At 43.2% G+C, this 22638-nt stretch overlaps 1 protein-coding gene across 8 annotated transcripts in view; it reads right to left on the reverse strand.

Moving 5' to 3' along the window:
- DCUN1D4 (defective in cullin neddylation 1 domain containing 4) overlaps positions 1 to 22638 on the reverse strand; it is a 73487-nt gene that overhangs the window by 42031 nt on the left and 8818 nt on the right. For 5 of the 8 annotated variants that reach the window (XM_073342076.1, XM_073342082.1, XM_073342081.1 and 2 more), the window contains 2 exons: positions 15236 to 15306; positions 3394 to 3433 (listed from right to left, as the gene is read on the reverse strand). The exons of 1 other annotated variant lie outside the window; for it this stretch is intronic. In XM_073342076.1, coding sequence (XP_073198177.1) covers positions 3394 to 3433; positions 15236 to 15306 — 111 coding nt within the window. Of the gene's footprint in view, positions 1 to 3393; positions 3434 to 14964; positions 15047 to 15235; positions 15307 to 17407; positions 18102 to 22638 lie in introns of those variants that run through there. 2 more of the 8 variants (XM_073342077.1, XM_073342078.1) reach the window with 2 other exon arrangements.

The following is a 22638-nucleotide window of genomic DNA, read 5'->3' on the forward strand; positions in this document are numbered from 1 at the left end:
AATTGCTCAATGTTGACCATACACTGGACTTACAAGAATCTTCCTGGGGTGTCTCGAGAATTTACAGGCACTCCCTACTTTTCTTCAGTGCTCAAGATGACATCTGCAAACAGAACTAACACTTCTGAAGCAGATAACATAACAAACATGGTCAGTCTTAAGGCACTGTTCTACTACATGATCAACGTGTGAGGCCACTAAATGATCCTCTTTAGATACCATACCTAAAATTAAAGAGAAAGGGACTGTGTATCAAAGACAGCACCAGCTCAATAGAAACAAGCACTAATGCAGGCACCAAAAACTGTAAGACATCAAGCCACGTAAGAAAACGTTGGTGCTAGTTAACAGAGAACAACGTCACAACTATACCAGGCCTTCAAAACAAAGGGCTCATGAATTCAAAGAACTCTACTGGACCCAGTTAGAAGACAGGGTTAGAACCAAAAAATGGTACCCATCAAATATCACTGGAATATGGAAAAGAACTCAAATAACAAAGAGAGAGGTTCAGGTCTCTGTAAGCAAGATTCCTTCCTCATTCCCAGTCAAGAAAAAGCTTATGGAGTGTCTGAAGTGCAGTAAGGGGTACCACATAATGGCCAGCGGGGGCCTGAGTTGTGCTCTATTCCCACTACAGCTCACAAGAGTCCAAACACCTTAACAGCAAGGGGGATTCTGCTAGTCTTGTGCTCAGAACCTATATCCCAGAAGCGAGAGTCGTGTACAGATAGAGACTAGCACAGGGGTGCTCACAACAAAATTTTTAGCAGCTTCAGAGTGCAGCCACCAACTCTTGCTGGTGGCAGCTCTGACAATTTTTCCTAAAATACTTAATTAACTTTAGGAAAAACGAATAAATATGCACATATACATGTCCAAATCATTGTAATTGATTTATGTAGGGTTTTTTGCAATAATAAAATAATGTACAGTTGTTTCTATTCTTTACTGGACCTAAACAGACTAGAAATACAAATAAGGTGCTTTGCATGTTCTTGTCTTTTTTCAGAGTAACAGCCGTGTTAGTCTGTATTCGCAAAAAGAAAAGGAGTACTTGTGGCACCTTAGAGACTAACCAATTTATTTGAGCATGAGCTTTCATCGATGAAGTGAGCTGTAGCTCACAAAAGCTCATGCTCAAATAAATTGGTTAGTCTCTAAGGTGCCACAAATACTCCTTTTCTTCTTGTCTTTTTTGTTGTTTTTTCTTTTGCTTTTTTGGTTGCCTTTTTTTTTTTTTTAAGACTTGCTGGGTAGTAAGTCTGCTGCTGTGAAAAGTGATACTTGTATGTTAATATCACTTTTCACAGCTTCCCAACTAGCTACTAAGGCTAAGTCTACACTAAAGGCCTTACAGTTGTACTGCTGCAGCTGTGCCGCTGTAAGGTCTCCTGTGTAGCTGCTCTATGCCAGTGTGAGAAGCTCTCCTAGTGGCATAATTAAACCACCCTCAATGAGTGGTGGTAGCTATGCTGGCAGGAGAGCGTCTCCCGCCAACATACCGCTGTCCACACCAGTGCTTCTGTCTGTGAAACTTTTGTTGGTCGGGGGTGTTTTGTTCACACCGACTGATGAAAGTGCTAGTGTAGACATAGCCTTAGTCTGCTGTGAAAAGTGATATTAACAAACATACAAATATCACTTTTCACAGCAGACTTACCCAGTCCTGGCATGCCAGGATACAAATTAAGCCCTGAATGGTGAGGTGGGTAGGGAGGCAGAGGGGCCAAAGGTGTTAGAGGGAATGAATGGAGACCTGGGGGAGGCAGCAGTGTTGGATCATATTAAAGAAGTTCTGTATTAAAATCGCAAATGAGTTTGATTCCCCATAGTTTAAATTCCAGGGTATTACTAACTAAGAGGTCTCTTGGTTTTTGGTACTGTTTCTCTCCCTCTATGTGTGAAACTTGCAAGCTGCTAATTGTGTTAGTACATTCTAAGACAGAGTCTGTTCTCAAAGCAATTCACAGAGAGAGAGACTCAAAGCAATACTCTAACAACAGAAACAGCACTCAGAGACTCCCCGCCCTTTTGTTGTATTAACAATTGTGATTAAAATAGAGACAGAGGATTTATGTGGATGGATGCTTGGTGTGGATAATAACTGAATGATCAGGGAGGTGCCAGCCTAAGAATCCAGTGTCCATTGGCTGAAGAAGGCGTCAAGTGGAAATAACCAGAGGACCCCCAGAGGGCAGATTGGAATCCACCCAAAAGCCTCAAGAATGGGAGAACCAAAGAACAAGATAACATCTTGGAGCACGGAGCCATCAGGAATGTGCTATCTGCTGATTGATTCAGCAACAGCATGATGAAGCAATTCCCATAGACTGGCATAGGAAGAAATTCCTATAAAAATAGACTCTAAAAAGTGAGAACTTTGGGGTCTGATTCTGCAAACCAACTTCCAGGAGCATCAGATGAGCATCTGACAAGGCCCTGCTCCCTCCTCATGTCCAGGCCACCCGGCCAGTGGCTTGGCATGAGCAACTCTAAGGCTGTTAACTATGATAACAACCTTGCAGAACCTGTGTGTGTGAGTGTGTGTGTGTGTGTGTTTGTATGAATGTGTGAATAAATATGAGATTGAATGGAATGTTATAGCTATAACTAACTGCTTACTATGATTCTTTCTGTATTCACAATAAATGTGGTATTTTGCCTTTTTCCCTTTAATAAGATCCTGCTGGTTTTTATTTTATTGGTATAATAGCAGGGGCTGGGGTGATGGCAGGGGGTGAGCCTGGGGCCAGAGCCCACTGCCACATGGCCAGGGCTGGAGCCCACCACTGTGCAGCTGGCAGACAGAGCCTGAAGCCTTGAGCCCAGAGACAGATCCCAGAGCCTGGAGATGGAGTCTGAAGCCCTGTAGCTGGAGCCTGCCTCCCGCCATCCCAGGACCGAAGCCTGACTCCACCACCCCCAGGAAGGTGAGGAACTCACTTGCTGCTTGACCCTTCAGTGTTTGTGTCTCCAGAGGGGACAAGGCTCAAACCCTGCTAGCTGCCCCAAGGGAGGGACTGCTGCTCGCCCCACCACCCCCGCAATCATCACCCAGGAGGCCGTGGCCGCAAGAAAAACCCCTGGGGACCACATGCAGCCACGGTGGGCGCATTTGAGCAATACTGGTCTAGCAAATTCCTGTTATGAAGTTGCAGTAAAATGGCAGATGTCATTGAGACATACAGCAACCATTCACAGTTGGAGAAATTAGAAACACAGCTGTTTTTCCACACACTGCTTTTGAAAACAAACTGTTTTTATTATTTTCTAGTAGATATCCCCCTTTTAGCCATTTAACATATTAGAACTAATCATTTTAGTTAGTTTTCTTTTAGAATGCATGCTTAAATTCCTACAGTATATTTCAATTAAGTAATTATCAAGTACCTGTCTGGTGATCGTCTTGACCAACGTCTTCTGTCAGATTCTGTAAGTAAGACATTTTCATCAATGCAGTTAAGGGATATGGTATCCTTTATAATATAAAGCTCTATAACAGTGTTTTCAACTATCACTTGATATAGTACTCCAAATAATTTTCATTATCACAGAAGCACTAGCAACTGCAACAGCTGAGGCTGCACAATGGTTTCCATTCTAACCCAGTTTTCAGTTCTTAATTTTCTGAAGCATTACCCTTATGAGTTGAAATTTTCCAGGTGAGGAATCTACCCAAGAGTGCTCTTTTTAAAATATTTGAAAGCTTGAGAAAAAACTGGTCAGCTATTTTGAGAAAAAAAGATAGTGAAACACAAATGTGCTCACTGTAGGGGAAAAAAAATTGGCAATGTTATTTTGAACAGCTTTAGTGTTGAAGCAGCTGGCAGCAAAAATGTGAAATTTGGCATGGAAATGGTCTTGAGGAAAAGTACCGTTATATGTTCCCAGGAAAACTAGTTGAGATTTGACTGCGTTATGAACTTTTGAAAAATCATACTCTGAACACACAATACATTTTCCACTAAGCTCATGAAGTGTGCAGCTAATGGGGGGGGGGAGGGATTTGGGTGGGTATGTGTCTCAGACTAACAGTTGCATACAATGTCCTAAATAAAGTTTATTAAATAAAGTTAAACCTTAATGAATTACTTTAAATATTTTGGAGTTCATTGGATTAAAAATGTAAAAGATCAGCCTCATAGGTTCTAAAAAAAGATATTATGCAGAATGATCAAACAACTCTGTACACATTTTTAAAGAAAATATGCTGGCTTCCTTGCAAAATGGTTGCTACCTAAACAGGAAAATGTGGAAGTATAAAATAGCAAAACTGCCATCCAGGAAATAAACTTGCCCAAACAAAAAGTCAATAGGTTCTCCTAAGGTGCTAGCCAACACACTATTTATACCCACTTATGTACGAGAAAGATAGAATAGACTAAACTTCCTGAAGTACCCTATATAAACTTAATTTAATGAAATTAAACCTTACTAACTTAGTTTTAACATCTTTACAGTTCATTGTTTCATTAAAAATGCAATTATGAATGTGTTACTGTGGAACTGTGTTTCCATGGAAAAGTTAAATAGGAGAAAGCAGGGGATAATTAGCCAAATTTACTCAGGTTGTAACCTCTCCCGAGAAGCCACCTCCACAGAAAGGTCCACATATACTAGTTCAAACTGGTTTCTCCAGAAATCAACAGACCAAAAAAAAAAAGTTTTTTAAATAAATAGCCTGGTTTTAAACTGGCTCATGGCCGTCTTCCTGATCTAGCAAATGGACAGGGCCCCTTTTTCCATGGAAGGCCCTAATCCTTAGGATAGGATTGGAAGAACTTGGCCTACTGAGGTCACATAAGACTGGGTGCTTGTTCTGAGCTGAAGCTGTAATAAACTAGTAACTATAAGCAGGGGTGAAAGTAAGTTAGAGGATTTACCGGTACGCCGGAGTCCTGAGCAGGGGGCATGGCCTCAACCAGAAGAAGCAAGGCCTTAAATCCCTGGGCTCTTTAAATCTTGATTTAAAGAGCCAGGGCTCCAGCTGCAGTAGTGGCGGCTGGGAGCCCGGGGCCCTTTAAATCACCCCCGAGCTACCAGCTGCAGAGGCGGCTGGGAACCCTAGGGCTCAGGGGGCAAGTTACCGCTACTGCAGCAGAGCCCTGGGCCCTTTAAATCACTGAGGAGTCATGGGGGCTCCCGGCTGCCACCACTACCCTGGGACTCCGGGCTCTGGCAGAGCTTTAAAGGGCCTGGGGCTCCGCTGTGGTAGCGGCTGCCGGAGCCCCGAGCCCTTTAAATCCCCGCCTGAGCCCTGCTGCCAGAGCCCTGGGGTAGCGGCAACCAGGCTCCATCAGGGATTTAAAGGGCCCCGGGGCTCCAGCCGCTGCTACCGCCCCAGCCCTTTAAATCCACTTTAAAGGCCTGGGCAATAGCGGCAGCTGGAGCTCCAGGGCCCTTTAAATCCCCGCCAGAGCCCCGCCACCGCTACCCCAGGGTTTGGGCAGCAGGGCTCAGGCGGAGATTTAAAGGGCTTGGGGCTCCAGCAGCCGCTACCCGCCCTGGCCCTTTAAATCCCCTCCAGAGCCGCGCCGCTGCTACCCTAGGGCTTTGGCAGCAGGGCTCAGGTGGGGATTTAAAGGGCCCAAGGGGGGAGGAAGGGGGTAGCAGCGGCTGGAGCTCCGGCACCCTTTAAATCCCCGCCTGAGCCCTGCTGCCCGAGCCCTGGGGTAGCAGCAGCAGGAATTTAAAGGGCCGGGGCGGTAGCTGGGGCTGGAGCTCTGGGGCCCTTTAAATCCCCACCGCAGCCCCTCCGCCTCTACCCCAGGGCTTTAAATTGCCGCCTAGGAAAGCTGGTCCCGGTATGGCGCACCGGCTCTTACCAGTACGCCATACCGGGGCATACTGGCTTACTTTCACCTCTGACTATAAGGAATCTCACTGGGTGAAGGATTGAAGGACATTTCCTGTCAGAATCCATGCTGATTCTGGTAAGCTTACTATTAGCATGCATGTAGGTTCTTTTACTATTTTTAATATGTTGTCAAGGTTCCTCCCCCACTCTGAACTCTAGGGTACAGATGTGGGGACCTGCATGAAAAACCTCCTAAGCTTATCTTTACCAGCTTAGGTCAAAACTTCCCCAAGGTACAAAATATTACACCCGTTATCCTTGGACTGGCCGCTACCAACACCAAACTAATACTGGTTACTGGGGAAGAGCTGTTTGGACGCGTCCTTCCTCCCAAAATACTTCCCAAAACCTTGCACCCCACTTCCTGGACAAGGTTTGGTAAAAAGCCTCACCAATTTGCCGAGGTGACTACAGACCCAGACCCTTGGATCTTAAGAACAATGAACAATCCTCCCAACACTTGCACCCCCCCCTTTCCTGGGAAATGTTGGATAAAAAGCCTCACCAATTTGCATAGGTGACCACAGACCCAAACCCTTGGATCTGAGAACAATGAAAAAGCATTCAGTTTTTTACAAGAAGACTTTTAATAAAAAATAGAAGTAAATAGAAATAAAGAAATCCCCCCTGTAAAATCAGGATGGTAGATATCTTACAGGGTAATTAGATTCAAAAACATAGAGAACCCCTCTAGGCAAAACCTTAAGTTACAAAAAAGATACACAGACAGAAATAGTTATTCTATTCAGCACAATTCTTTTCTCAGCCATTTAAAGAAATCATAATCTAACACATACCTAGCTAGATTACTTACTAAAAGTTCTAAGACTCCATTCCTGGTCTATCCCCAGCAAAGACCAGCATATAGACAGACCCAGACCCTTTGTTTCTCTCCCTCCTCCCAGCTTTTGAAAGTATCTTGTCTCCTCATTGGTCATTTTGGTCAGGTGCCAGCGAGGTTACCTTTAGCTTCTTAACCCTTTACAGGTGAGAGGAGCTTTCCCCTGGCCAGGAGGGATTTCAAAGGGGTTTACCCTTCCCTTTATATTTATGACATATGTCTTCTCTATACAGTAATTTTTTAGCTTAAAAATAAGTATGCTTGCATGGTAAGTGCTGTGCAGTACCCTATAATTGTAGCAATTACACCTGTTAACCGTCTCTGAAGAGAAAGCAAGCAGGCATCCCTGAGCAAACCGTTTGCATGGAGAAACACACAGTGAAGGCAGAAAACTGTGCAGCCTAAAAACACCCCAGTCAAAAGGGAGAGGGCTGCATGTCACCTTTCAAAACAGGCAAAAGCTGGGGAGCTGAAGCCTGAGAGTGGGTGCCCTTACTGGACCACTGAAGGGAAATACAGATGTAGTTACCCTGAACTATGATGTATATGGTTAGTTGTGGAATGCTGCAACAATGTAAACTGCATCAGTACCAACAACAGTAAAAGCAAGTACTGCAGGGAAAAAAAGCACAAAGGTCTCAATAGTCTTTTCAGGAAAGGAATAATAGAGAAAAAAATAGGGAAAGTGAATTATAAATAGCTGAAGAAAAATCAGCTGGTTGAGTTAGGCAAAAAAAGGCAGATCAATACTGAGGACCAGACAAAATCACAGCCAATAAATTTGCTGTATTCTAATGATCAGTTGAGCAATGATGGTCCAGATTCACAAAGAACCTCCAGCCTGTTGACAGAGGGTCCAGCAGACGGGGTGAGTCTTGGAGCCAACGCCCAAAAGAGGGACGAAGCTGGCAATGACAGCAACTGTGCTCCATCTACACCACTGCAACAGGAGTGATGGACAGCTCAACAGCTGGAGCACAAGAGGGACAGAACGTATCTGGAAACCCAGTAGCTCGCAGACCAGAGAAGGCAGTGTCAGTACAAGAAAAAACAGAAGGAGAACCAGCACCAGTAAGAGAAGCACCAGCAACAGCTGGAGGAGAGAAAGAGAGAATAGGGAGCACCAACATTACTGTAAAATGGAAAGACCATGCTAGCAGAACCAGAGTCTAACAGGTGGAGCCAGTCCCCCCAGGTACCTGTATTGGTGAGTGGTGTAGACTCCAATCTATTTCCTTGTTTTAGGGAGGGGGATTAAATGGATGTGTCCCTACACATTTTTGAAATAGGATGTAAATTGAATAAGGTGGGAAAGGAGCACATGGTAAGGTACCTGGCTCCACTACTGTCTGGGACAAAGGTCTTGGACATTTTTATCCTAATTGGAAGGGCAGACTATAAAGATTATGAAAGCTGGAAACAAGCTTTGTTACAAGAGTACAGGGAATTCAGAAATAAAGACATGACTTATGCTGATGTTTCAAATCAAATAATGGTTATATAAGGACATGGGGAAGTATATGGGAGGAGTACCACTATCAATGAGGCCTATGAATAATAGGTATAGAACAACAATTCTATAAATTCTGGCACCCTAGCCTGAAATCATGGTTAACAGACAAAATTCCAGAAATCTAACCATACCTGGGAAATAGGCTGACCAATATGCAGATAAGTTTTCTATTAAATCCAGGTTGACTAACAGGAAGGGAACTGGATCAAAGGACAGAAATCGGGCCCAAGCGAAGACCTGCACCCAAGGGGGTGTGTAGCAGAGTGACTACCCCGCTCCTGCCCTGAGGGGGTTAAAGCAGCCCAGGAGAGGGCTGTGAATGGGAAAAGCAGGCTGATTGGGAAAGCAGCAACAGCTGTGGCCAGCTAAATCAGGGTCCAGCTGGCCCTTATAAGAGGACTGTGGGCCAGAAGTGCAGACAGACATTCTCTCTAGCTTTCTAGAGAGAGGAGGACTTAGCTGCCTGGGAAGCTAAGAAGAATACCTAGGGTGGAGCAGTGCTGGGGAAGGGAAGAGGGAGCTCTAGCCGAGCAAACCCCCAGGCTGCAAGCCTAATTAAGGACACACAAAAGGTACTAGCAGGGTACCTGAAGTGGAGCTGTGCTGGGGAAGGGCAGAGGGAGCTGGGGAGCTCCAGCCTAGCAAAGCCCCAGGCTGCAGGCCTAGTGAAAGGCCTATGAAAGGATACTGGGGCAGCCCAGAGGCAGCTGGTCCAATCCCCCTCGCTGATGATCAGCGGTTCATAGACTGCAATCTGATCCAGGGAGCGGGGGCTAGCTGCTGACTGGCAGTGGCCACTGAGGCAAGGTGGAGGCTGGGGGATCCCCTGGGTGGGGAGACACGGACTGTGGGTTACTGCTGGGGCAGAACCCTGATGAGGAGGGCACAGGGGTCTGGGAGGGACACAGGGGCCAGCGGCAGGCGAGACATTTGCCTGCAGAGGGCGCTCCTGGCCGGAAGAGCTCATTCCCAGGAAAACTGACAGGAGGCGCTGCACTAGTGAGTTGTTGCCCCGCAACAGGGAGGGAAACCAATTTTCAAAAGCCCTGGATCAGGAGGAGAAATGGTGTGCCATAGGTGGCCAGCAGGGTCACTTTCTCCAAGAATGCTCACAACACCCACTGAGTGCCACTGCAGTGCTGGGAAAGCCAGCTGCACCTCAACCTCACAGAGTTAGGTGTGTGACTGAACCTCCGGAGGGAGAAAGTAACACAGCCAGTTTGCCAATAGCATATAATGTTCATGCTAAACCATTGCAAACATGTCTTGCTGCACCTTCAGAGGTGCACATCCATCCCAGCGACAGTGGGAGCAGACGATGGTGGTTAATGGAGATAAATTCACTGTATGCAGAGATATGGGGACAGCCAGGATTATAGTTTAGTCCCATATAGTGAAGCCCCATCAAATGCTGCCATAGTGTGAAATGTGAGTTAAGGTTCCTGGTGTGAATGCCTTCATTCTACTTACAGCACAAATTTCTATACTGACCTAGAAAGTGTAAGGTATTTTCAGATATTCCATATTCTTTGCTTTTAGAAAATGATGTTATAGCATTGAAAACAGAAAAAGTAAACGACTCTCTCACTTAGCCTAATTCAGATGAGAGTATGTAAGCAAAAATGCAAATAGAATAGCTTACAAGGGGAAGAGGGAGTCACATTCCCCGTTAGTGTCCAAAAAGAATCAGACTGCAACCCCAGCATCTACAAACACCTTAGGAGGAAGGGGATGAGATTGCCTGCTGCTTCAAAGAAAGGACAACACTACTGACTTGAAAGAAAATTCACTGGGCCCCAAATAAAGGAATTAAGCTCTCTGCCAACCGTTCAAAAGGACCCGGAGCAGTATGGAGCAAAATATGGCGGTGTCTCCAGCCAAAAGTAGGGAGACTGAGGCAACTGCAGCATGCTGCCAATTATATAATACCACAGGGTGGGAAATGCCCAAGCAAGGTTAAGACAGCTACTTGGGAAATTACAAAGGTAACTACAGCCAAGAAAGAAAAGGAACATCTTCCCACAGCATCTGACTGCTCCATGGTCTCCCCCAGGTGAGAGAGGAAATTCTGCTCACCTTGACTCAGAGTGTGGGGAACAAAAAGCCACCCCAGTGGGGGATCAATACTCCTTCCCCTACCCCCAGAAGAGCTAAGGTGAGCCCAGCAGAGTCTCTGGGTTGCAACCTCAGGGAATGTGGGACAAAGAAAGGAATTTGGCTATGGGAAAGGTTTGAAGACACTCCCTGGCCCAACACTTCTGCTGTTAAAAGCAGTGCTTGTTTGAGAGCCACTGCACAAGGAGGCAGCCCTGACATATTCCCTCATGCTCACAAACAGGGAAGAATTAGTAGGGGAAGCAAAAGTGGATGGAAACCTGGGAGGCAGTGACCATGAGATGGTCGAGTTCAGAATCCTGACAAAAGGAAGAAAGGAGAGCAGCAGAATATGGATACTGTACTTCACTAAAGCAGACTTTGACTTTCTCAGGGAACTGATGGGCAGGATCCCCTGGGAGAATAGCATGAGGGGGAAAGGAGTCCAGGAGAGCAGGCTGTATTTTAAAGAATCTTTACTGAAGTTGCAGGAACAAACCACCCTGATATGTAGAAAGAATAGTAAATATGGCAGGCGACCAGCTTGGCTTAACAGTGAAATCCTTGCTGATCTTAAACACAAAAAAAGAAGTTTACAAGAAGTGGAAGCTTGGACAAATGACCAGGGAGGAGTATAAAAATATTGCTCAGGCATGCAGGAGTGAAATCAGGAAGGCCAAATCACAACTGGAGTTGCAACTAGCTAGGGATGTTAACAGTAACAAGAAGGGTTTCTACAGGTATGTTAGCAACAAGAAGAAGGTCAGGGAAAGTGTGGGCTCCTTACTGAATGAGGGAGGCAACCTAGTGACAGAGAATGTGGGAAAAGCTAATGTACTCAATGCTTTTTTTGCCTCTGTCTTCACAAACAAGGTCAGCTCCCAGACTACTGCACTGGGCAGCACAGCATGGGGAGAAGGTGACCAGCCCTCTGTGGAGAAAGAAGTGGTTCGGGACTATTTAGAAAAGCTGAACGAGCACAAGTCCATGCACTACATCCAAGAGTGCTAAAGGAGTTGGCGGATGTGATTGCAGAGCCATTGGCCATTATCTTTGAAAACTCATGGTGATCGGGGGAGCTCCAGGACGACTGGAAAAAGGCTAACGTAGTGCCCATCTTTAAAAAAGGGAAGGAGGAGGATCCTGGGAACTACAGGCCAGTCAGCCTCACCTCAGTCCCTGGAAAAATCATGGAGCAGGTCCTTAAGAAATCAATTCTGAAGCACTTCAAGGAGAGGAAAGTGATCACGAACAGTCAGCATGGATTCACCAAGGGCAAGTCATGCCTGACTAACCTAATTGCCTTCTATGATGAGATAATTGGCTCTGTGGATGAGGGGAAAGCAGTGGATGTGTTATTCCTTGACTTTAGCAAAGCTTTTGATACGATCTCCCTCAGTATTCTTGCTTGCAAGTTAAAGAAGTATGGGCTGGATGAACGGACTATAAGGTGGATAGCTCATCGGGCTCAAAGGGTAGTGATCAATAGCTCCATGTCTAGTTGGCAGCCGGTATCAAGCAGAGTGCCCCAAGGGTCGGTCCTGGGGCTGGTTTTGTTGAATATCTTCATTAATGATCTGGAGGATGGCGTGGATTGCACCCTCAGCAAGTTTGCTGATGACGCTAAAGTGGGAGGAGTGGTAGATATGCTGGAGGGTAGGGATAGGATACAGAGAAACCTCGACAAATTAGAGGACTGGGCCAAAAGAAATCTGATTAGGTTCAACAAGGACAAGTGCAGAGTACTGCACTTAGGAAGGAAGAATCCCATGCACTGCTACAGACTAGGGACCGAATGGCTAGGCAGAAGTTGTGCAGAAAAGGACTAGGGGCTATGGTGGACAAGAAGCTGGATAGGAGTCAACAGTGTGCCCTTGTTGCCAAGAAGGCTAACTGCATTTTGGGCTGTATAAGTAGGAGCATTGCCAGCAGATCGAGGGACGTGTTCATTCCCCTCTATTCGTCATTGGTGAGGCCCTATCTGGAGTACTGTGTCCAGTTTGGGGCCCCACATTACAAGAAGGATGTGGAAAAATTGGAAAGAATCCAGTGGAGGGCAACAAAAATGATTAGGGGTCTGGAACACATGACTTATGAGGAGAGGCTGAGGGAACTGGGATTATTTAGTCTGCAGAAGAGAAGAATGAGGGGCGGGATTTGATAGCTGCTTTCAACTACGTGAAAGGGGGGTTCCAAAGAGGATGGCTCTAGACTGTTCTCAGTGGTACCATATGACAGAACAAGGAGTAATGGTCTCAAGTTGCAGTGGGGGAGGTTTAGGTTGGATATTAGGAAAAATGTTTTCACTAGGAGGGTGGTGAAGCACAGGAATGGGTTACCAAGGGAGGTGGTGGAATCTCCTTCCTTAGAGATTTTTAAGGCCTAGCTTGACAAAGCTCTGGCTGGAATGATTTAGTTGGGGATTGGCCCTGCTTTGAGCAGGGGGTTTGACGAGATGACCTCCTGAGGTCCCTTCCAACCCTGATATTCTATGATTCTATTTTTCCCTTTGAGCCAAAGAATGGCTGCTTGTAATATTCCCATGGGAGCTGGGGAACCTCAATCCAGAACTGAGGCGGCTGACCACTTGTACAACCAAGAGATATGGGAGATGTAAGTGGGAAACATTAGGTCTCAAGTTTACACCCAAAAGTTGTGGAGCAACAAGAGTAAGAAGGGGAGTGTAACAGATCACCCTCATAGATTCTAAAAAAAGATATTGTGCAGAACGGTTATGCAACGATGCTGTACAAATTTTTAAAGAAAATATGCTGGCGTGCTAGCAAAATGTTTGTACCTAAACAAATTAAACATGAAATTACAAAAGGTACTAACAAAACCGCCATCCAGGAAATAAATCTGTCCAAGCATTCAGTCCAGGGGTGCCAGGACTTGCTGTGGGGGGCCAAGGGGCCATGGCCCTCCCACTTTTCAAAGTAGATGGGCCTGGCCCGTCCACTTTTCGCCATGGGCTTGGCCCCCTGCACCTCCTCTCCACCCCCTCCCCCCCAAGCTAGGGACTCTCCACTTGCCCAGGACAGGGTGGGCCGAGAGCAGCCCTCAGTCTATGCCCCTCTCCCCAGACAGGGCAGATGGAGGGTCCATGGCTTCCCACATCTGCCAGGGCGGTTCTTACCACAGCCCGGCTGCAGGTCTTCAGTCCCTGAGGCCCTGCCTCTGGCCAGGCCAGAAGCTGGAGCCTGGCCCAGATAAGAGCAGCTTGGGGAGCCTGGGCTGCTGTGGGGAGCCACAGACCTTCCACCTGCCCTGGGTGAAGAGTCTGGGGGGCAAGGACACAGGCTGGGGGCTGCTCTCAGGTTCCTCCCCACCTTGGGCATGTGGAGGCTCCCAAGCCCGGCTCCGGCTTCCAGCTTGGCCAGCGTCTCAGTGGAAATAGGGAGACAAGGGAGGAGCCACAGAGGGGGTGGGGCTTCATGCCCCCTCCACCCCACTTTCAGGAAGAATGCGTCGGCCCTGATTCAATTAGTGGGTTCCACTAGGGTATCAGCCAGCCCTCTAGTTACACCCACTTCTGTAGGAGGAAGATATAATGCTCTAAATTTCCTTCAATACCTTAAATAAACATATTGTATTAAATTAAACCTTAATGAATTCATTTTAACATCTTTGGAGTTCATTGTTTCATTAAAAATCAATTATGTATGTGGAATTGTGTGTATTGCCATGGGAAAGGTAAATAGGAGAACACCAGGGGATAATTTGGCAAATTCACCAAGATTGTAACATTTCCAGAGAAACTACCTCCCCAGAAAAGTTTATATATACTAGTTCAAACTGCTTTCTCCAGAAACCAACAGACCAAAAAAGGTTTTTAAATAAAATAGTTTGGTATTAAACTGGCTCATGGCCTTCTTCCTGATCCAGAAAATGGACAGGGCCCTTGATTTACAGAAAGCCCCAATCCTTAAAATAGGTTTGGAAGGAGTTGGCCTACTGAGGTCACATAAGAGTGGGTGCTTGTTCTGAACTGAAGCTGTAATAAATTGGTAACCATAAGAAATCTCCTTAGGTGAGGAGATTAAAGAACAGCTCCTGTCAGAATCCATGTTAGGGCTGTGGTTAATTCTGGTAAGCCTATTAGCACCCATTTGGGTTCTTTTACTGTTTTAAATGTTTTCTCTGTAATGCTTTTTACCTTACAAATAAAGTAGGCTTGCACAGAAAGTGCTGTGTGGCACCTTACAACTGCAGCAATTAAAAGTGGTAACCATCCCTAAAGAAAAGCAAGCAGGTGTTCTCGAGCAACCTATCTGTGCTGGGACATGCACAGTGAAGACAGGCATCTGTACAGCCTAAAAATACCCTAGTCAGAAGGGGGAGAGACATGTGTCTCCATCCAGGAGAAAAAACTGGATAACTGAAAGCCTGACAGTGCGTGGACCACTGCGGGAAATACAGGTGCAGCTGCCCTAAACTGTAAGAGTATGGACGGCTAGCTATGCTGTGGAAAATACTGAGACTGTTCAGTGAAGGAGGCAAGGATCATCATCAGCTCATGCCTCATTCTTTGTATTGCTCTAAATGGACGGAAGTGATTACAGTGTGTTTTCCCACATTTACTGTAAGGAGCCTGACTCTGATGAAAACTGTAAACAAAAGGAACAATGCAGTTTTCACACATGCTTCCATGCATACCGTAATGTACATATACTGAGACGAGGGCTCCACTGGACACAGCCATATCTTAATTTTGACCTCTTGTGCATACACATGCAACCTAAAGCAATCAAAGCACAAGAAGTGACAGTTCACTGTGAAACCTTAATGTGGATTCCCCCAAACCCATTGCCCTCCCCCAAGAAAAGAAAAAAAATCTTTTAAGTATAATAATATTTCATAGCACAAATAAATGCATTCAAGAGTAAATAACTAGCTATTAAATATAGAGAAGATTGCAAGTCATTACCAGCCTATTGAGGGTGTGGTAAATCTTGTGAATATTTGCCAGTGTTGATAGATGAGAGTTCAGCTGAAAATCTAGAGGAAAAATAAAATTTAGTTTTGTCTCTTATCCTGGTTTAAATTACACTATGGAATATAGTTTTTACTGCTAGAAACAAGATTTTATGCATTCTCTTCTTTTTTAAAAAAACCCACTACCAGGCTCTGATGACAAGTATTCATTCAGGCTTCGTAACATCAATAAAAAGCTCTCCCCATCTCTTTGGGGAAAGAGACTCTACAATTTTCGCCACAGCATGGGAATTAGTAAATGCAACTCATTAAAAGAAATTCTATGTATTTTTATCACACACAGATCTCCTCCACCATAGGCAAAATTAAATTCACTCTACCTATCCTCTCACTTTCTCATCCATCCCTATGGTAAGTCAATAGCCAAAGCACATTCCTTCTAGGAAAATTTGATTAACTATCACAAACATTACATTTTTAAGTTAGTTAGATTACTATAAATGCAAGTACATATTCTCCAATGAAAGCAATGGGAAACATTTATACAAGACCTATGCCGACTTTTGCCTACAGATACAAGAGGCACAAAGCAGCAATACCTAGCTAAGGAATGAAAACATTAATTTTGTATTTCCTTACTTTTGATGTCTCATGCAAGATTCTTAACCTGAGTTTATATTTGTTTTTAAAACTCCTCCCCATACCTAAGGCTCCTTCATGTCTAACACTAAGTCAATGGAATTCTTCCATGTATTCAAAGCGTAATATTCTTGCTAACAATAAAAGTATGCCAAGATCCAAAGCTAGCAAAAGTTAACCTTTGTCAGTAGTGAAGCACAGTCCAGGGCCAAAGTGCATAACCTGAGAAGCATCCTATTTGGGACTAATTATGCAAACATTACCAAATGTAGTAATAAGTAGCTCTATGAACTTAAATGAGACCAAAAATGGTAGTGAACATTTGTACAACACTATCTGAACAGCCCTCTCAGAACAGCCAAAGAGATATCAACCATATAACCTGCATAACCCTCCTGTATAAAAGAATTTTACCTGGAGGATCCACTAACACCTAGGGTGACCAGAGAGCAAGTGTGAAAAATCAGGACTTTTTTAGGGGAGAGGGGGGAGCACAGTTGCCTTTATAAGACAAAGCTCCTAATATCAGGACATATGGTCACACTACTAATACCAGTCATTATATTAAAGCATTTCTGCATAGGAACATTTCATTTGTCTCTCTCCAGCTTCTGAACAAATAAAACGGTCACAGAAAATAGCAAAAAAATATAATTTCCACACCTCCATCTTTAATATTCTAAAATAGTCTTCAAAATACACACTCTATGGAAACCAGAGTACATAGGTAAGGTATGTGAGACATTACAAACTAAGTCTATATAAAAGTACAGGACAATTCTGATTATTCTCATAAGAGGAACACTGCTGTAAGTGAAAAGGTGTAGTTGAGGGAAGTCCCAACTTTTTAAGAATCTACATTATGCATGGATTTGGAATTATCTCATAATAGTGGATAAAATAGGGGTTTTAACATTTCAGAAACACAAAGTCATAGTTTTTAATTCAGTACTTTGACAGGAAGGAATAATTTTGCTGATCTATAATTCTGTTCCTCACCATACCTAGTATAGCTTAATTCAAGGGCAGACCACATCTTATTACTATGCTCTATTAACAACAGTGGCTAGATTCTCTCTCGCATTGTTTGATTTACCCTGATTTTTTTCCAGCCAAACAAGACTGATCAAAAAAATTGCATGGTGAAAGCCAAAAACTGAGCTACTCTATATAGGTTTCAAAGTAGCAGCCTACTCGCAAAAAGAAAAGGAGGACTTGTGGCACCTCAGAGACTAACAAATTTATCTGATCATAAGCTTTCGTGAGCTACAGCTCACTTCATCGGATGCATCCGACGAAGTGAGCTGTAGCTCACGAAAGCTTATGCTCAGATAAATTTGTTAGTCTCTAAGGTGCCACAAGTAATCCTTTTCTATTTAATATAGTAATTCTAAAAACAAAGGGACAGAACAGCAAAATCAGAAGAAATTTCTTTAAAAGAGACTAGCTGAAATATCAACAGCCAAACTCAATAAAAAACAAACATTTATGGATCTTTTTGAGACATGGTGGTAAGTACACTTACTGCCACAAAGCAGACTTGGCCTTGACTTCTTGTTTAAAAAGTAGTCTCAATCCAAAAACCTTTACGGACTGGAACCACTGCTACCATGAGAATGAAAGCAATGTTGCTGATGGTCTCAAAAGAACCACTTCCTTTATCATTTGCTGAAATGACAACTGTTGCAACTGTGAGATGGCGATGGAGAACCTTCGGTACATCACAAGGTGCATGCAGTAACACCTATATATCTTCTTTCCAAAGATGTGAAATAGTAGTAATGCAAGTCAATTCAAGGAGGATCTGGACACCTCAATCAAAATGAGTAAAAAATAGTTTCAGGTACTAAATTTCTTCTTGAGCCCTCCTTACAATTTGTCCTTTTATACTCAGTTTTCCTACTAAAAAAATCTGATCATTTGTATTACAGTAGCAGCCATAATGTGCAAGGCACTGTCCAAATATAGTGAGACACAATCCCTACCCTGAGGATTTCACAATCTAAATATTTTTCTTTTCTCTGTTGCTAGGTGAAATTTCCACACAGAGTTAAATTGAGTATCTAGAGTTGTCATAAACATACAGCTAAGGGTAGCCTAGAATTCCTCCTTACCTTTAAGGGGTTAAGCAGCTCAAATAACCTAGCTGGCACCTGACCAAAAGGAAGAATGGGGAAAGAAGATACTTTCAAATGGGGGGCGGGGGGGGGCGGAGAAGTCTTTGTTTGTGCTCTGTGTTGTGTGTTCTCTGGGGAAGCAGAGAAGCATCAGGTCAGAAAACTCCTTCTCCAAAGATCATCCTAAAATGAGTCTCAATATTGCAAAATATGTAAATATAAGTAATATATAAATTATAAGTAAATAAGGCAAGGTGCGTTAGATTATCTTTTGTTTTTAGCTTGTGAATTTTCCCTATGCTTACAGGGAGGTTTAGCCCTGGTTTTTTGTAACTTTAAAGTTTTGCCTAGAGGGGAATCCTCTGTGTTTTGAATCTGATTATCCTGTAAAGTTACCTTCCATCCTGATTATACAGAGGTGCTTCTTTTACTTTTTTTTCTTTATAACAAAGTTCTGGTTTTTAAGAATCTGGTTTACCTATTTGGTTGGTAGATTATTCTCAAGCCTCCCCAGGAAAGGGGGTGAAGGGGCTTGGGGGGATATTTTAGGGAAAAAGGAACTCCAAGTGGTCCTTTTCCTGAATCTTTGTCTAACACACTTGGTGGTGGCAGCAGTACCCATCCAAGGACAAGAAAGGATTTGTGCCTTGGGGAAGTTTTTAACCTAAGCTGGTAGAAAGAAGCTTAGGGGGGTCTTTCATGCGGGTCCCCACATCCGTACCCTAGAGTTCAGAGTGGAGAGGGAACCTTGACAAGAGTAACAGAACGTACAGAGTAAATGAGCTGAAAAAGTTGAACAATTGTTTTATTCTAAACTAACAGTTACAGTAATTGTGGGTGGTACTTGTAACAATACTAGGCAAAATATTTTCAATCTAAAATATTATTTAAATTGGTGCCCATTAAAAGAATATATTATATTAGGGGTTTCAAAGACACTTAATTTATCTTAATATCTAATATACTTTCTCATAGCTATAGTCTGATGGAAATGTCTTCAAATTTTAAATGAATGTTTTTAAAAAATTCAAGAATTAAAGATGTTTATCACATTTGATAGGACCTACAAAAAACATTTTCTACATTTATTTACAGCAGCAGTTAAACCCTAGTCCATCCCAAGTTGACCGTATCCATGTGAACACTATTAATGATAATGTGAAAACAGATGACATTTTAATTCTAACTCCAATCAAAAGGGAAAAGATTTAAAAAAAATCACATCTTTTCCTAATTGGTAAAGTGGTGTTATACATTTAAAACCAAAACAATAGAAAGTTTGGGGGGATTTAATTATGAAAAGTAAAGGCTAGCAGCAGGATACGGAACCAAGTTAAGGCGCTCAAAGCTCCTTCTGAGCTTGCAGCAGAGCATTAAGGAACCCCAAGCTTACAGGGCAGGCAGTGACAGAACCCCGGTCTGGGTGATCCTCAAAATATCATACCTACATCTGCCAGGAAGCCATCGTGTTAACAACATGCAGTAACCAACTATAAGTGATCACTGCAGAAGTCCATCACAGAGCCAATATTTCATCAGTGCGGGACTCAAGCCATAGACTTGTCATGGAAAATAATACCAAATGCCTGCACTTCTGCTCCAGAAGAAACTTGAGCCTGGGATCACAATCAGATGCTTCTCTCCTTTGGTGGTTTCAAGTTCTCCTATATACCATTTTCCCAGTTTGCCATAAGTTGGTATCTTTGAAACTGGTGGCAAGAGTAGAGTTAGGGATCTAAAAGCATTTGAAAACATCTTAAGAAAAGGAATTAAGTCAACATTGACTAATTTTCCAAACCTGGAAATGAAGTAGGTCTTGAAAGACTAAGGTCCTGTCCATACTACAAATTTAACTGAGTTTTTCAATTAATAATACTGCTGGCTTTATACATGGGCCCCGCACACCCTTTGACTTAAACACTGTTAATAATAATCATGGCAACTCATGTTTTGCTAGCTATAAGTTAGCCTAGCTAGCTCAGTAAACTTTCTTCGGAGTGTTAACAGGATACCCTAAGCATGCCTGTGTTACCAAGTTAGCCAATCTTCCTCTTTCCTAGCTACATAGGGAGGGACATCCCAAAGTGCATTATCCCATAAGATAAATGGTTCTACTTTGTGACAACGAACTCTGGGTACTTCATTTCTTGAAGAGGCATTTAGGGATAGCTGCCCAGATTTTCTCAGACTGAAACATACAAAAATGTAAAAGGTTGTGTGTGGATGTGCAACTCTGACTGTGATGGCAGAAGACTTGCTGTATCAACACTCTGAATCATGTAACCTGTTAAGATGAACATGCCTCTAACCAGTCACAAAAGCAGTGTTGTAGTTTTAGGATGGGGCCTGGTTTTATCAATACTGATTGATTTTATACACCACTTTTCAAACTGATCCCACATCTTGGAGAAGTGAAAGCAAGACAAGATATAGAATGATTTTATTTCACACTACAGCTCTACATGAACAGAGATGGAAACATTTTCACAACTATTATCACCTCCCCCTTCTCAAGACCAATATCTTGCAGCCAAAATTACTGAGGGAAGGATAGAGAGAACACCGATTTGTCAGACACTACTCAGTTTTTTCCTGCAGGAAAACAAGGTAGTCTATGGCAGCTGAATTCCATGCAATTTATTGTGTTGGGGTCAAATGCATGAGACCTAAATGCAAGTAGCAGACCAGAGAGTCTGCTTGCTCTGTGGCCACTAAAAAGACTAGTTTATGGCACTTTCAATAAGATATGAGGCTTGCTTCAGTGTCTTTTGCCAAAACTGATGTATTGTGTATATCTGTCCACTGGTTTCCACCCTAATGCTAACTGTGTTGCACTGCTGAGTAAAGCAATTGCTAACTCCAGATTTCCTAAAATACTTTGTGATGCTTCAAAATGAACTATGTAATACAGATGAAGAGGGAAATACTGTTAACATTTTCCAATCCCAACACTGTAAGAAGAGAAAAAGAGTTGAGTAGCGTTCCAAGCCTACGAGTTTCAAACCTTTTTGGTATGAAGTTCAGTAGAAAATGCTGCCTGAATTAAGAATAAGTATTGACGAAGTTGGCTTAGCCAGGTCAAGTTGTCATGATCAATCATGATGTGACCAAAACCAAAAAAAACTACAGAACAAAGATAGAAAAGAAACTACATAGTGTTTGCAAAATGCCCTTCATCAACTATCTGAAAATCACGGCCAAAGCAAAAGAACCTGCAATATATTTGGCATGTTTCAAGAAGAAACAGATTACAGTCAAGGTGAGAGTCAGTTTAAGACTACAGATCCCACAGGAAGATCTGCATAAGCAGCAACTCATTGCGTAAAAACCAACCCAAAACGCTGAATGGATTTAAAAACATACTAAAATTCTACTGTGCATTTGTGAAATTTTGAACTTTAAGTGTTCAAGTTTAAAACTGAACCAATTTTCTTCAAACCTGGTTTGTGTTCTCGTTGGAAATCTAATCTACCTTTGGTTGTTGTCGAGCTACCTGAGTTCAAACTTGATCAGAACATACAGCCAAGAGTATTACCCATATGTACTTGCATGAACTACAAACTGATTTATTTCGCCTGGGTTTTCAAAAAAAGGTCACCTCCAAGTTTGAACACAGTAGAAAATTGAAGGCTAAACTAATCAGTTTGCAAAATTGACTAACTAAGAAATCTCTAATTGAAGCTAAAATAGAACCATAACTATTGCACAGTGTTGATTCACTATCAATTAACACTGCTATTTAAAGAGATTAGTAACTGAAAAACAAAAAAGGACCTCCCTTAAAATTTTGGAATGCTTTGCTGAGTGTGTGGAAGAATCTACATGAACTCTCTCTCTTTTATTCATACCCATTGATTCTAAAGTATTTCATAAAACGGATATGCAGATTAACTGCCATATCTACTGTTTATATTGAAAAATTAAGTATCCAGCAAATATCCCCTTATGTGGTTGTTTTGTTCTTTATTTTCCCCTCCATGTGTACTCTTATTTAAAATCTAGATCAGAGCCAGCTCTCATTGTTTTCTATTACTGAGGGCAAGTCTACTCTACAAAATTAAGTCGACCTAAGTTAAGTCGACATACAGCCACCACAGTAATTAAATCGCTTTTGCACATCCATACTATGCTCTTGTCAGTGGTGCATGTCCTCACTACTAGCATTTGCATCAATGCAGAGAACAGTGCACCGTGGGTATCTATCCCACTGTGCAACTTGCCACCATCCAGTGCTGGGTGTTTGGGGAACGGTTTGCAGTGCTTCATGGAGCAAACAAGTTGCAAAGGGGTTACTGGGAACATGATTTCAACGTGCCATGATTCAGTTTTCTCCATCCCATAATTTTATCTGCATCCCATAATGTGTCGCATCTTTTTTCAAAAGCCCAGCAGACCCACACATCCACCATCTCTGTGAGAAACATGGATCCTGCACAGCTCTGCTCTACTGTGATGAGCACTGCCAGCACAATGCGCCTTATCCTGCAGTATCTGCAGAGCCACCAGAGGAGCTGTGGGAAACATGACAAATTCCTTCGTGGCTAGCTTGCTGTGGGATATAGAAAGAAACAATTCACGGTTGTTGTTGGCATTCATGGAGCAGCTGCAGATGGTGAAGTGCCAGTTCTGAGCCCGAGAA

Source organism: Lepidochelys kempii, chromosome 4 (assembly GCF_965140265.1).
Source record: "Lepidochelys kempii isolate rLepKem1 chromosome 4, rLepKem1.hap2, whole genome shotgun sequence".
NCBI lineage: Eukaryota > Metazoa > Chordata > Testudines > Cheloniidae > Lepidochelys > Lepidochelys kempii.